Source organism: Neophocaena asiaeorientalis, unplaced genomic scaffold, assembly GCF_003031525.2.
Source record: "Neophocaena asiaeorientalis asiaeorientalis breed wild unplaced genomic scaffold, Neophocaena_asiaeorientalis_V1.1 scaffold260, whole genome shotgun sequence".
Taxonomy (NCBI): domain Eukaryota; kingdom Metazoa; phylum Chordata; class Mammalia; order Artiodactyla; family Phocoenidae; genus Neophocaena; species Neophocaena asiaeorientalis.
The window spans coordinates 61,626-78,465 of NW_020173404.1; the positions used below are offsets into that span (position 1 = coordinate 61,626).

General features: G+C 38.3%; 1 protein-coding gene across 2 annotated transcripts in view; it reads right to left on the bottom strand.

Moving 5' to 3' along the window:
* HAUS6 (HAUS augmin like complex subunit 6) overlaps positions 1-13,515 on the bottom strand; it is a 46,477-nt gene extending 32,962 nt beyond the window's left edge. The window contains exons 1-7 of one of the 2 annotated variants that reach the window (XM_024747157.1): positions 13,087-13,515; positions 8,507-8,602; positions 7,115-7,193; positions 6,472-6,604; positions 3,777-3,924; positions 2,202-2,267; positions 1,849-1,897 (exon numbers count right to left, since the gene is read on the bottom strand). In XM_024747157.1, the coding sequence (XP_024602925.1) occupies positions 1,849-1,897; positions 2,202-2,267; positions 3,777-3,924; positions 6,472-6,604; positions 7,115-7,193; positions 8,507-8,602; positions 13,087-13,214 (699 nt within the window). In that variant the 5' untranslated portion in view covers positions 13,215-13,515. Of the gene's footprint in view, positions 1-1,848; positions 1,898-2,201; positions 2,268-3,776; positions 3,925-6,471; positions 6,605-7,114; positions 7,194-8,506; positions 8,603-13,009 lie in introns of both variants that reach the window. The other variant, XM_024747158.1, reaches the window with a different exon arrangement.
* Positions 13,516-16,840: the final 3,325 nt, after the last annotated feature.

The window sequence follows — 16,840 nt, forward strand, 5'->3', positions numbered from 1 at the left end:
TGTCAGCCTCAACATGACTTCTCACCGTTCTTCCATACTTACCATCTGCCTTCACGTAATGTATTTTATTAGATAAATATTACTGATTAAGTTAGAATCAAGCTGAATTTTCCCTGCTGGCATGAAAGATTTTAAATTAACCAAATTTAAACTGGTTAATTTAAAACTGCTTTTGTATATATTTAGTCTGATAGATTATAAGCTAATTTTTCCATTATGTTCAAGTGTTCTAAAGGCACCGTTAATACTTTTATACATATGTCACTTCTAATGAGTAAAAAAAAGAAAAACAAACAAAAACACTGCTACAAAGAGAGATATACGAGTTCAATTAAGTAAACACTGCATAACACAAAAGAAAGATTAAATTCCTCCCTTCAAAAGTTGTCTTGGGGCTTCCCTGGTGGCGCAGTGGTTGAGAGTCTGCCTGTGGATGCAGGGGACACGGGTTCGTTCCCCAGTCCAGGAAGATCCCACATGCCACGGAGTGGCTGGGCCTGTGAGCCGTGGCCGCTGAGCCTGCGTGTCCAGAGCCTGTGCTCCGCAGCGGGAGAGGTCACAACAGTGAGAGGCCCACGTGCCGCAAAAAAAAAAAAGTCTCTCAGAAAGAGAAATTAAGGAAACAATCCCATTCACCACTGCAACAAAAAGAATAAAATACCTAGGAACAAACCTACCTAAGAAGGGAGAAGACCTGTACTCAGAGAACTATAAGACACTGATGAAAGAAATCAAAGATGACACAAACAGATGAAGAGATATACCATGTTCTTGGATTGGAAGAATCAACATTGTGAAAATGACTGTACTGCCCAAAGTAATTGACAGATTCAATGCAATCCCTATCAAATTACCAATAGCACTTCTCACAGAATTAGAACAAAAGTTTATAATCTGTATGGAAACACAAAAGACTCCGAATAGCCAAAGCAAACTTGAAAAAGAAAAATGGACCTGGAGGAATCAGGCTCCGTGACTTCAGACTATACTACAAAGCTATAGTAATCAAGACAATATGGTAGTGGCACAAAAAGAGAAATATCGATCAATGGAACAGGATAGAAAGCCCACAGATAAACCCACTCATCTACGGTCAGATAATCTATGCCAAAGGAAGCAAGGATATATAATGGAGAAAAGACAGTCTCTTCAATAAACGGTGCTGGGAAAACTGGACATGTAAAAGAATGAAATTAGAATTAGGACAAACACCAATGTGGAGAAAAGGGAACCCTCTTGCACTGTCGGTGGGAATGTAAAATGATACAGCCGCTATGGAGAACAGTATGGAGGTTCCTTAAAAAACTAAAAACAGAATTACCATATGACCCAGCAATCCCACTACTGGGCATATACTCAGAGAAAACCATAATTCAAAAAGACACATGCACCCCAATGTTCACTGCAGTACTGTTTACAATAGCCAGGTCATGGAAGCAACCTAAACACCTATCAACAGATGAATGGATAAAGAAGATGTGGTACATATATACAGTGAATTATTACTCAGCCATAAAAAGGAACAAAACTGGGTCATTTGTAGAGACGTGGAAGGACCTAGAGAATGTCTTATACAGAGGGAAGAAAGCCAGAAAGAGAAAAACAAATATACATTAACACATATATGTGGAATCTAGAAAAATGGTACAGATGAACCAATATGCAAGGCAGAAATAGAGACACAGATGTAGAGAATAAACATATGGACACCAAGGGGGGAATGGGGGGTGGGGTGCGATGAATTGGGAGATTGGGATTGACATATATACACTATATGTATAAAATACATAACTATAAGAACCTGTTGTATAAAAAATAAATAAAATAAAATTCAAAAAAAAGTCTCACCTTTTGAATTTTCTCTTGTATATTACTTTGGTCATCATAGGGTTCCATTCTAGTTAAAAATTAAATAATCTCATTAGTCAATAAAAAATCCATATGGTAATTTACCATCCAAAGAGCTAATTAATCTGCAAACCCACCTGCTAACAACCACCTATTAAAAGCAAAAATAAAATTCAAGCTCAAAGCTATCATAATTTATTAGAAGAACTGGACTAGGAATCAGAATTATGTTCTCATCCTATTATCAACTAGCTATTGATATGTTATTTTAACTAGTCTCAGTTTCCTTACCGGTAACATGCAGGAAGCTAAACTAGTATCTCAAGGAACTTTCAACTCTAAAAGTCACTTACTTTTTTATCTCGTTTTGTTGTCCTATACATTCTGATCTCAAATTCTGTATTTGTTTAACTGATAATCTGGAAGAAAACATACAAAATGACAACTGTAAATCTATTACAACTAACTAGTATAGCCCGCTTTGATATTTTCCCTCATTTCATATCTTTGCTCAAGGCCTCTGAGGACTACTCTTCCAATTATACCCAGCAGCCAATCATAAAGGGACTCCAGACTCCCTTTAAGAGTTACAGGCTATTGAAATGGACCAGGACTTCTTGGCTCATATACTCTCTGACTTCAAGTAAAAATGTTGGAAGTCAGTTAAGACTACTCTGCTCTCTTATCCTTATCTCACATACCATGGGGATAATTTTAAATGTTACCTACAACAGGCAACATTGTAGTTTTAAGGAGATGTCAAAGGATTCTGTAGCTTTGGGAATAGATAACAGCATTTAAAAAGTTATCTTACTATAGTTGTTTATAATTGTAAAAAATTGGACACAATTTATATCTAGAGAGTAAGAACCTTGCTTGTCTTGTTTAATGCTGTAGGACTAGTATATAACCAATATCCAGCACACAGAAGTAACTCAAGAAAGAAAAGTGCTGAATAGATGAATGTAAATATAAGACAGTATAAAATGGATAAAGAAACTATGGAATACCTCTTCAACTAAGACACTAAGTAGAAATTAAAAGTAATACATTATGGCAATATGGAAAAATTTATAGAATGAAATATTAAGAGAAAAAAGGATACAAAATAGGATGAGCACTATAATTACAGCTTAAAAATTTATTTCCATGTTTAAAAGAAAAAGCACCTAAAGAAATTGAGTTTTTGAACTAAAATGATATCTTCCTTTTCTCTAAATTTTCATTTACAGTATGCCTAAAGTTATAAAACATTTTATTCATAAGTTATCAGGCTTTAAAATGGAAAGATAGGGGCTTCCCTGGCGGCACAGTGGTTGAGAGTCTGCCTACCAATGCAGGGGACTCGGGTTCATGCCATGGTCTGGGAAGATCCCACATGCCGCGGAGCAGCTGGGCCCGTGAGCCATGGCTGCTGAGCCTGCGCATCCAGAGCCTGTGCTCTGCAACGGGTTTTGAGGTAGACATGAATTATTGCCATTGAAAGAATACTGATGAGGGACTTCCCTGGTGGCGCAATGGTTAAGAATCTGCCTGCCAGTGGAGGGGACATGGGTTCGAGCCCTGGTCCGGGATGATCCCACATGCCGCAGAGCAACTAAGCCCATGTGCCACAACTACTGAGCCCACATGCCACAACTACTGAAGCCCGCGCACCTAGAACCCGTGCTCCACAACAAGAGAAGCTACCGCAATGAGAAGCCCGTGCACCACAATGAAGAGTAGCCCCCACTCACCGCAACTACAGAAAGCCCGTGCACAGCAACGAAGACCCAACGAACGCAGTCAAAAATAAATTAAATAAATAAATAAATATTGGTAGAATTAAAAGTAAAGTGCATACACCAATGGGTTAAAAAAAGGATACTGATGACATTTGTTCGTAAAGAAAGGAATTTACATTTTCTAACTATCAAAGTATTACTTACTGTGCATTTTCCTGGTATTTTCGGGTAACATAATCTTCTCTTTGCAAAATTTGTAAAAATCTGTTACGTGCTACATGGCATCTGGCAATGCACTTGTGCAAATCTTGTGGCTTTATGTTAAATGTCTCTGTAAAATGTACAGAAGAATCTACACAGAACACAAATAAAATATACAAAACTTAGACGTACAAGCTAATAGATATAAAAGTGTGAGATTACTGAGAGATTAACAACCTCATTTAACTAACAACTCCTTAAGAGCTGGCATGCCACATACACAAAAAGATACAACTAATTTCAGCAAAAGCAAGGATGACCTATTTTTAAATGAGGCAATAAAAAAGGATATCTGAAGTTGAGTTATTTTACATAATTAAAAATTCTCAGAGTCCATGTGCCCCAAGTAATTCTTATTATCACAGCGTGATACATCCATGAACAAATACATCATCACACATAAGCAACTTCTCAACTGATCTTTTAACAACAAAGGAAGAAAATCAATTAAAAGAGATGAGGTGAGATCACATCACCTTCATTGCTGCCATCAGCGTACTTTTCTTCCTAGTAAGATCAACAGGACAAGACAACCAAATAAAACCAATCTCTATTTCTCAAGTAATTCTTGGCTATGTTACTAATGATCAAAGCAGACCCTGACAACAATCCATCTAAACATTTGAGAGTCCAGGTTTTCACCTGTAATAAAATGTAATAAATCCTACTTTAAGATGGCTCAATACAATAAAGATGGATATTCTGGAAAATAGTGACCCCACACCATACTTAACATTGTAAATCCAGGTCCTAGATTACCCACAAAGAAATAACCAAAACTCCTAAATATTTAACAGGGGATGAGTTCGCTGGATGTAGAAGTCACCTAGAGACTGAATATGTTGAATGAAACTGCTTTAAATGAGACATATGACAACCCATGCTTAAAAGCCTTATGTACAATAAACTCTTGCCAAATCCAAACACACATAATTCATATAAAATAGTCTGGGTTACACGTAACTGGAATAAATCTAACAGAAAAGCTGGTAAAATGCTTATGTTACATTAAATTTAAAATATGTAGGGCTTCCCTGGTGGCGCAGTGGTTGAGAGTCCACCTGCCGATGTCGGAGACACGGGTTCGTGCCCCGGTCCGGGAAGATCCCACATGCCGCAGAGTGGCTGGGCCCATGAGCCATGGCTGCTGAGCCTGCGCTTCCGGAGCCTGTGCTCCACAACGGGAGAGGCCACAACAGTGAGAGGCCCGCGTACCGCAAAAAATAGATAAATAAATAAAATTTTAAAAATAAAATAAAAATAAATAAATAAAATATGTAAATGCTTATAAAGCAAGATCACATGTACATGTTTTAAAAAATCACGCACAGAAGATAAACTGGAAAAACGGTATGTGTTTGAGTCCATATATACATATATATATATACACACACACATACAATATATACTTGAACATACACAAAATGATATATGTATAAAGTTTGTCACTGTAGCATTATTTTTATAGCAAAAGATTAGGAAAAAAGCCAACTGTCTGTCAGCAGAACTGATTTCAGAACAAATGTGTGATTAAATACACTATGACACATCCATTCAAATATGCAGTTCTTAAGAGAGAGACAGAGTAAGGAAGATCTATGAACTGACATGGGATGATCTCCAATAGACACTGTTGCATAAAAAACACAAGATTCAAACCCAGATGTATGTCACCATTTAGGATTTAAAAAACAGAATATATACACATTTGCTAGTATTATTCATTACAATGGTTGCTTCTGGAAAGGGAAACTAGGTAGTTAGAGATGGAAGACAGACTTTTCACTTCCTGATTTTTGAATCATGAGACTCTATCATTTATTCAAAATAATTAAAACATATAATATGTGCGTTAAAAAAAAACAAACAACAACAAAAACACCTAAAAGAAAACAAACCAAAATGTAAGCAATGGTTGTCTCTAGAAATTGGAAGATGGGCTATTATTGCATCAACTTTTCCAGCTTTTACCTCCCATGTTTTATGAGCATAACTCAATTAAACTGAGCAGCATACTTAGTAAGCTACAAATAGCATTCTTTTAAGTCTTCGGTGAAAAATCCAATATTTTGTTTCTATAATTTAGCAAATAGATCAAATCCCTTTAAAACAGCAATTGTGAACCAAAATATTCCAACACATTGCCAGTAGCCAAAATAAATCTCTAACAAATTCAACACAACATTTAATACAATGAATTATAGGCAAACTATAACCTGCAGGTCTAACCTGGCCCACTGGCTGTTTTTCTGAGGTCAGAAAGCTAGAACTGCTTTCTACATTTTAAGGGGTTATATTACAACAACTAAAAATTAAACAAACCTCACAAACAGGTATATGTGACAGACACTCTTATGTGGTTCACAAAGTATAAAATATTTACTGTCAGGCCTTACACAGAAAATGTTTCCCAACCCCTGTATTAGAACATAAGAAAATAAACTGTATTGCTACCTATGTTCATTACAAGAGGATTTCAAACTACAGTTCCAATAAAATATTAACCACTTGCCTTTTGAGGTAAAGTAATATTTTTCTTTATTTTATTAAAATCTCTTAATGATTTACAAATTATAAAAAATAATAAAAACTTAAGAATCAAAACAAAAAAAAAACTCCTACTGTAAGCTTAACTTACTTTTAGAATGGGTTTTTATATAATTTATTGCAACAAATCTTGCAAAGTGATACATCAGATGAATAAACTTAGGACCACCAGGAGAAAGAAATAGTGAACCAACAACTTGAGGGAAGCTACTTCCACATTCAGCCTATGGAAAAAAGAAACAAGATGATTTGAAGACCTTAACAACAACAACCTTTATATTTACATCACACTGTTTTGAAGCATAACAGGGTTTACCAGAATTATTCCATTTGAACCACAAGTTGAATTTTTGAATCCTTCTAAACTCTTGGTGGACTCAGTCACAAAAAGCAATTAAAATTTAAAGCCACAATTATTGATACTATTTGGGGACATAAGCTAAAATAATCTATGGTAAAAAAAAATTTTCTTTAAACAAAAACTGTGATATAAATTCCCAGGAACTCAAAAATCTATTTCTAATGCACTTAGCCAACAATGCTGGCTTCCCAGAAATATAGAATCCCAACCAAAAACCACCAGAAAGTATTATTCTGATTAGTATTTCTTGCTTATACTGTTAACATAAAAGCACTAAAAAGATTTCACCTCTAAAAAAATTAATGTACCTCAATAAAGCCTGAAAAAAAATTACCTCTTAAACGTTTGCATCTTTCAGAAAGAAAATACTTACAGAAATCTTTTTTAACCATTCACAGCAATGTTTTCGGAATTCAGTATCACTTTTTTGGTCAAATGGAGGCCAACAAAGTCTTTAAAATAAAAATTAGAATTATGAATAAAAAAGCAAACTCAGCAAAATTTTAAAACATCAAAATTATCTCCTATACTAGAAATATTAATGCTAAATCAAGGCTAACATTCATAAATTTCAACTAAAGAGAAACACCAACCTGTAAGAAATTAGGTCTTTTTCTTTATGAATATCTATAGGGTTGAATTCAGTTTAGTGCAAATTGTCAATGAATATATAAGTTAAATATAGAGATGAATCACTATTAAAATTACTGAAAATCAGCTAAAGAAGACAACACTCTCAATGAATTCACTGGACTAATGCATAAAGATGGTATAAATAAATTAGGATAATAATTAATGCCTGGGGAAAAAGAGAAAAACACATGGTTACACATGAAAAGCACAGAAAGAATGGCATAAGAGATCATGACCCCTAGAGATAACCTATATTACAGTCAGGGGTGCTACTGTTTTGTGGACAAACAAGATATGAAATTATTAAAAACTCAGTTTTAGTCAAAAATAATGAACTTTAAAATTTGTCTATTGCTTTCTCCTTATAATGTTTTGTCTAAATTTTTATTCTGAGGCAATTATTTGATTAGGGCCCCATTTTTTTTTTTATTTCTATAGCATAACTTACATGCTATATTCATAGAAAAAAATTAAGTATGCAAAGAAAAAAAGACTAAAAAGCTGGAATGTCAATAGTGATATTCTCTAGTTGGGTTTAGGAATAATTTTTACTTCCTACTTTAACTTTTTCTGTATTTGCTGAACTGGTTAAAGTAAGCTGTATTTTGTTTATAATCTAGAAAAAAATCAAAAAATCTATTTTTATTTGAGCAGAGGAAGCCCTGTACCTTAATGATAGGGATTTCGAAAATATGTTTCAAATACACTTGTTCTCCTGGTCACTCATAACTTTAACTGAAGGCAAAATATTAAAAATAAATTATCACAAATAAAAACAATGCCCTAAACAATGGACTCACTATATAAGAGGATGAGGGCACAATATAAATATTAAAACAAATTTGAACGCTTTTTCTTATAGATGAAATGCAAATCACATGCAAAATAACTTAGAACCAAGGCTAGTGAATATTCACATTTTTATATTTTTATTTTAATTTATAATAATTTTACAAAAAAAATCACTCAGATTTATAAAGGTTAAGTACTAAATTTGTAAGACTCAAGCCTAATTTTTATAATATCCATTCAAAATAATAGTTGAAGTCCAAAGTTGAAATTCTGGCTTATATAAAGTCTTAATCCCTTTTTAAATCCCCTACAAAAAGAAAATGAAATAACTTTTACTCACTTGAAAACTTCTTTAGTGAGAGACTGGTCAAGCGTTTGAAACAAAAAATAAGAAACTATCTGAAAGGCATCACGGTTCAACTTGTCAAACATGTTCCTAATGGTTTAAAAAGAAATAGAAGTAGGAAAAAAAAAAAGAAAAAGGTTAATAAAACTAAGCATCATCAAAAGCTGTTTAAGAGTCTGACCTATTAATATTTTTCATTCTGTTCAAGAGGTCAAGGCAAATTAATTTTTCTAATTCATGTATATATTTATAAACAATTAAACACATACAAGTTTTTGTTTTCATTTTGAAAATATAGATCGATTAGAAGAAAACTAGTAGAACTTGGCTTTACTGCAATGAAAACATTCTACAAAAAGAAAAGGAAAGCCTAATTAGGTAGAGAGAAAACCATGGTCTAACATATGGTGAAAATGATGATACCCACCAACATTTTCTGACAGTAAAAACAGCTAAATATTTATTGAGTTTATTATTTATCAGATATTATTTTAATTAAGCCTTTTACAAGCAGCAACTCATCTAATCTTCACTGCAATCATATGAAGTTAATAGCTGTGCTTGCAGCTTTAACATGAAGTATTTTATCTAATCCCAACAACATTAGAAAGCAGTTTGATTATCTTCATAATACAGATGACATGACAAATAGATCTGAGTACTCCCGTGAACACATAAAGCTATTTTCCTGAAATAAGCTTTGAGTTGGAAAAAAGTTAACATTAAAATTCCCATGCTTATCCTTTTGTCAAACAACTCTTTTATCCTTGGAATGTTTCTATTCTTCAACAAATACAAATGAAGTTCCTACCTCCTTATCATCTCTCAAACCTGCTATTTTTTTCATATAGTATCCTGTTCTCTTCAACACTTCTAATTTTTAAAAAGATATTTGTTAAAGGTTTGCTCACCCACTGGACTGAAATTTTATAAGGGAAAAGTTTACGTTTGCTCTGTTCACCACTGTATACCCAGGTCCAATACTGTGTTCAATTAATATCTGTTGAATAAACAAATGAATGGGGGGCTGAGAGTGCCTTCTGCTTTGCTTCGGGCAACTGAAGGCCTAGTAGAGCCTGGGCTGATTCCATGGAGGGGGCTGCCTATGACCTTAAGGGTCAGTGTGCTAGAGAGAACTGCAAGTACCTTCACCCTCCTCCACATTTAAAAATGCAGCTGGAAATTAATGGACGGAACAATCCGATTCAACAAAAGACTGCTGCAGCCATGTTCACCCAGCAGATGCAGTTTATGCTCCAAAATGCTCAAATGTCATCACTTACTTCTTTTCCTGTGACTCCATCCCTGGAAGCTAATCCTGCCATGGCTTTCAATCCCTACTTACCTCATCCTGGGATGGGCCTGGTCCCTGCCAAACTTTTACCAAATGTACCTGTGCTGATTTCTGGAAACCCACCTCTCCCAATGCCAGGAGCTGCTGGTCCAAAACCGATGCATTCAGATAAACTGGAGGTATTTGTGCAGAAATATATAAATCTCTATAGGGCAGATATTAACCTTATGCATAAACATTCTTAGAACCCAATGTTTTGAATGCTTTAAATAAGTACATCTGAATTTTAAGCTTATGGAATATAACCTCAGAAAAATGTTAGACAATTTACTACTGCAATTTTACCCTGTTATGAAGTGCACAGTTGTACAGTACGTCTAACAATGTCTTAGTGTACCCAGCCACAGACTCTGCATCTCCTTTGCTATGGCACAGAAAGTCTGGTGGGAATGCTCCTTTTAGCCAGCCTCCAGCTTTGCAGAGTGGGATTACTGTGTTCGTTGATGAGTCTCTACTTTCTAGAATAATCAAAAAGTCAGCTCTATTGGCAGCCCCTTAAATGCCTTGTCATGTATTGAACTGGAATCTGTACATGTCCTTTAGTCATGGTCCACAAGTCTGCTTGTAAAAAGCACATTGCGGGACTTCCCTGGTGGCACAGTGGTTAAGAATCTGCCTGCCAATGCAGGGGACATGGGTTCGAGCCCTGGTCCAGGAAGATCCCACATCACGGAGTAACTAAGCCCGTGCATCACAACTACTGAGCCTGCGCTCTAGAGCCCACGAGCCACAACTACTGAGCCCATGCGCCACAAATACTGAAGCCCGCGTGCCTAGAGCCCAGGCTCTGCAACAAGAGAGGTCGCTGCAATGAGATACCCGCACACCGCAACGAAGAATAGCCCCGCTCGCTGCAACTAGAGAAAGCCTGCGCGCAGCAACGAAGGCCCAATGCAGCCAAAATAAATAAATAAATAAACAAACAAACACACTGCTGTGTGATAAAGACACATCTTGGACCCTAACAAAATAACCCCCTCTTGCAAACTTAGCTAATTACACTTCAGGCTGTGTGTCAAGTGGAGGATTAAAAACTGGCTTTCAGCAATACTTGCATTTCAATGTAAGGAAAGCAGACAAAGTTTTCCTTTGGGAAAACTGGATTTTTTTTCTTCCTTGGAATAGAAATTTTGTTTAGGCTTATATCTCATAGTAAATATGGCTCAACATTATCCTTCAGCTTTCAAAATTTTTCCTAAATAGATGACAAAAGAATGTATATGTTGCTCTTACACATTCACTGGCAAAATAAATAAAAGCGAATCACCTTCCAAGCAAAAAAAAAAAAAAACCTACAAATGAAAGAATCACCTTTCCTTTCCATTCCCACTGACTCCTTAGTTTAGGTCTACCTAACTGCAAAGCCCTGATTCCCCCTCTAATCCATTCTCTGTAATGCAACCAGAATGATTTTTCCAAAATGCAAATCTTTTGGGCAAATGCCTAGGAATGGAATTGCTGGATCATATGTTAAATGTACATTTAACTTTATAAGAAAAGTGGCTACACAATTACATGCTCACAGAAACTAGAAACACATAGAACTGCACACCAAAAAGAATGAATTCTAACATATGTAAACATAAATGAATCAAAAAAATGTTTTAATTTTGAAGTAAATTTGATGCCACATTCTTGCTTAAAGCATTTTAAAGGGGACATCTGTTTTAGTATATCCCTCCCACTAACCAACTGAGACAACTCTAAAGACATGGGGGGGTGCAGTGAATCTATAACAATGTTTAAAAAAAAAAACTATCATCACTGAACCAGAACTTGACAGATTTTATTTAATTTTCAAAGGCAGAAAGAAGACTGCAATTGAATAAGCCAGAGCAGAGAAAACTAAGATTGCCAAAACAATAGAGAGGATGCAGCGGCAATGGGAACCATCCTCAGTGGAGGCCTGGGAGAAGCTTTAAGTTTTTCTGCCATATGGTGGGGCATCAAATCATGTGAGATAGGTGGCACATTTATTAATACATAATCATAACCTGAAAAATGCTACCCACTGGTTGTCAATTTTTAGACTAGACTTCTAGACAAAACCTTTCTACATATAAATAGTAGTAACTTCCAAACAGTTACCAAACAAAACTTAATTACAGCTCTAAACCTTGACAGTAAAACAGTTCTAATACAGCTGAAAAAAGTCAAGAGGGAGAAGGCAGAGGGTAGGTAAGTGTAGGTGCACTAATTATCGTATAAATAGCAGCCTTCACCGTGAAATTACATCGTGGGGAATCCAGAGATACTTTTGAGATTGATACATCAAGAAACAGAGGTCTAAGCACATTATTTAAATACTGCAACAAGAAAAACGGAAATACCGTAATTACAAAAGTCAAGAAGATTGAGAACAGGAGATAGCCTATGTATCCCAAATTTTCCTTGGCCTATAGTGGGCAAGATAATAGAGACTATCTAAAGTTTTTAAGTTAAGACATAGAAATATAAACAAAGCATTAAGTTTTTTGGTTTTTTTGCGGTACGCGGGCCTCTCACTGTTGTGGCCTCTCCCGTTGCAGAGCACAGGCTCCGGACGCGCAGGCTCAGCGGCCATGGCTCACGGGCCCAGCCACTCCGCAGCTTATGGGATCTTCCCGGACCGGGGCACGAACCCACGGCCCCTGCATCGGCAGGCGGACGCTCAACCACTGCGCCACCAGGGAAGCCCAAGTATTAAGTTTTATGATGAGATCTGTAACATCTGTAGCAAAGCAGGAAGGGGCTTTTTTTCACTTTTCATCTTAATACCACTCTCTACTAGTTTTTTGCTAACTGTGGCAGGCTTCAGCCTGCTATTTCAGTTAGTGAAAATTATAAACTAAAGATCAACTACCTTGAAAGTCTCCCTCGAGTCCTAAAGGCGTTTGCACCTAACGGAAGGCGTTCCCAAGTCCCTCCGTTACCAAACCGCCACCTCTCCCTCGACTTCACAGACCACCCAGCTTCACTACCAAAGCAGGAATAAGCCGCCCCTTCAGTTTCGCCCCAACTGCAGACTCTACTCCCCTACAAGGCGCTCCCGGCAAGGTCCCGTAACAGACAGTCTCCTGCCACCAGGCCGGCTGCCACTGGAAGCAGGAACTCTGCAGCCAGTGCCGGGCCCCAGTAACCGACTACTTAATTCATCAACCTACGAGGTCCTCAACAAGGCGGGTCACGCCAGCACGGCCAGGCTCAGACTCGCCCGCCCCGTCGGCCCCGGCCTCCTTACACTCCGAGGTGCGTGTGCGACACGATCTTTCCACCGGCTACGGTCGCCGAGCCCGGCTCGAAGCCGAGCGCCTGCAGATACATCCAGAGATGCTCCTTCTCGAAAGAAAGGACCCAGGCCGAACTCATCTTCGCAGTAGGCAGGGCCCAAAGGAAGAAAGCGCAGGCTCCAACGACTGCGAGGGCCCCTCAAGCTTTTTCCCTACGGGCAGCCTGAGATGGCGGCGGCCCCTCCATTGCCACCGCCTGATCCTCTCTCGTCCGGAACCATTTCGCCTCAAAAGGCCTCAAATGCCTCAAATGGCCTGAGGCTCTAAAGTTTCAGGGAAACAGAGCCTCTACCGGTTGTGCGGCACAGCGGCCTAAGCGAAGTCACCACAAAACAAGCGTCCCGCGCCTCCAGAAGAACGGTTTGCGCCGGCGCTGCCCGGCTTCCGGAGGAGGAGGGGCTTCTTTAGAGGCGGTAGACACTCCCGCCATGCAATGCACCCTTGCCTCGGTCTTTTCCGGTTAAGACCAGCCGAGAGCATACAACACCCACAAGGCAATGCGGGACTGGCGAAGTTCCTTGTGATTGCAGGGTTTTGCTGGCGTTTTGTGGCTTCGCGTTTTCTGATCCTCTTTTTCTTATCTTTGTAGTCCCTTTTCTCGTATATGCCTATTACGTCAGATAAAAACCATAAGCTGTTCACTGTAGTAGAAAAGCAATGGATTTCCTCAGCTGTTCTCACTACATGTGTAACCCTGAGCAAGTCGCGTAACTTCTGAGCCTGGGATCTATTATTAGTAAAATCTTGTTTGCCCTCAAGTGATGAATGTTCCTTTCATCTCCTTGCTCTAAGAAATCTGGCTCTCCCCTACGCATATACCTTTCCCCTGCAGCCCTGTCAATTGATGACTGCTTTCTCCTGCACATGCCATATACAGCAGAACCTGGATATGGGGTGGATAGCCTACTTATTTCTCATTAACACTTTACGCAATTATTGCCACACTAAAACCACCAGCTCATTTGATAAGTATGCTATCACCCACAAGTCTTCCTTGTGGAGGTCAAGTGTAAGATCTCCAGGTTGCTGGACCTCATTCTGAGATTTAGCCCTTAACTCTCTGTCTCTCCCAACATTACTCCTGGAATAATTTTTGATGATTTCAATATCCATGTAGGTAATCTTTCCAATGCCCTGGCCTCTCAGTTCCTCGAACTCTTCTCAGCACCCTGGCCGCTTTCTGTCTTTGCCAGATTTATCTGGCAGAATCCAAATGGCTATTATATCAATTCTCTGCCTACTCCGTACCTGCAGCTTAGCAGCTAAATGCAATTATGATGCCTGGCATTACCCAAAATTCATGACAACTGAAGTAGACTCTTAGGCCTGCCCTCTCCACCCTACTATTTCCCCCCAATCTCACTCTCCATACAATTACATGTATATTCTTCCCTCCTTTAAACTTCCAATACCCACTTCTTCCTCCTCACTCTCAACGATGTCCTTTGTTCTTAATTGATAGATGCTTCCAAAAAAGAACCTCCACCAACAGTTTACCAACCTGCCTATATCTTTGCCCATATAGTCTTCCTTGTCTTTCGTTAATCGGGGTGAATCAGGGTGTGCCTACCTAAGACCAGTCCTCTCACACATTCGATGGACTGTATTCCCTTTCTCACACACAAGGAGTTTGCTCCAGCATTTGTCCTCTACTCTCTCCTGCAGCATCATCAGTTCTTCCCATCAGTATATAAACATGAGGTAATATCTTCCATCATTAAAAAAAAAAATCCTTTGACTCCAATGCCTTTCTAGCTACCAGTCCATTTCTCTTCATAGCAAAACTTCTCCAAAAAGTTATCTATATCCACCTTACTGCTAGTGATAACTTTCCAAAGCCACTTGAATCAATTAGCATTCTTTGGTTGCAAGCAGCAAAACTGACTCTGAAGGAGTTTTATTGGATGGTCCTGAATAGCATCAATAAAGAACGGAAAGGCCAGATAATAAGGCTCAGGAAACAGCAGGCCCATGTGCCACTCCACTCAAGATTTATACCCCAGGCACTCCAATTTACTTTTTAAAAATAGCTTAATGTATAAGTGAACATCATCATAACTATCACCCAGAACAAGAAATAAAAGTTCTCCATCCATTCCAGAAACCTCTCTTTTCCCGAAAGATAACCACCATCCTCACTTTTATAATATTAACTTCCGGGACTTCCCTGGTGGCACAGTGGTTAAGAATCTGCCTGTCAATGAAGGGGACACGGGTTTGATCCCTGGTCCAGGAAGATCCCACATGCCGCAGAGCAACGAAGCCCGTGCACCACAACTACTGAGCCTGAGCTCTAGAGCCTGCAAGCCACAACTACTGAGCCCACGCGCCACAACTACTGAAGCCTGCACGTCACAACTACTGAAGCCCATGCGCCTAGAGCTCATGCTCGGCAACAAATGAAGTCACCGCAATGAGAAGCCCGCACGCTGCAATGAAGAGGAGCCCTTACTCACTGCAGCTAGAGAAAGCCCATGCACAGCAATGAAGACCCAACACAGCCAAAAATAAATAAATAAATAAATTTATATTTAAAAGATAATAATAACAACTTCCTTGCATTGTCTTGTAGTTCGACCACCCAAGTATACTTCCCTAGACACTATAGTTTAGTCTTGCTTTTGCTTTTTTTTTTTTGGTCTTGCCTCTTTTTTTTTTTTTTTTAGTCTTTCCTGGGTTGGTTGGTTTGTTTTAAGTTTTTATTGGAGTATAGTTGATTTACAATGTTGTGATAGTTTCAGGTGTACAGCAAAGTGATTCCATTATACACATACATGTAGCCATTTTTTTAAAAATTCTTCTCTCATTTAGGCCATTACAGAGTATTGATTAGGGTTCCCTGTGCTGTACAACAGGTTCTTATTAGTTATCTATTTTATATATAGTAGTGTCTATATGTCAATCCCAATCCCCCAATTTAGCCCTCCCCACAACCCCTGGTAACCATAAGTTTTCTACATCCGTGATTCTACTTCTGTTTTGTAAATAAGTGCATTTGTACCCTTCTTTTTAGATACCACATATAAGCGATATCATATGATATTTGTCTTTCTGTGTCTGACTTACTTCACTCAGTATGACAATCTCTAGGTCCATCCATGTTGCTGCAAAAGGCATTATTTTGTTCTTTTTTATGGCTGAGTAATATTCCATTGTATATATGTACCATATCTTTTTTTTAAATTTTTATTTATTTATTTATTTATTTTTGGTTATGTTGGGTCCCAATTGCTGCACATGGTCTATTCTTTAGTTGTGATGAGCGGGGGCTACTCTCTGTTACAGTGTGCGGGCTCCTCACTGCAGTGGCTTCTCCCATTGTGGAGCACAGGCTCCAGGTGCGTGGGCCTAAGCAGTTGGGGCACGCGGGCTCTAGAGCACAGGCTCAGTAGACGTGGCACATAGGCCCAGCTGCTCTGCGGCATGTGGGATCCTCCCAGACCAGGGCTCGAACCCGTGTCCCCTGCAATGGCAGGCGGACTCCCAACCACTGCACCACCAGGGAAGCCCCAAGTACCATATTTTCTTTATCCATTCCTCTGTTGATGGACATTTAGTTTGCTTCCATGTCCTGGCTACTGTAAATAGTGTTGCAATAAACATTGGAGTGCATGTATCTTTTTGTTTGTTTTTAATAATATAATTTAATTACACATTTTTCTCATTCCCCCTCCCCTTTTTCTTACAATTAATCTGTTGAAGAAC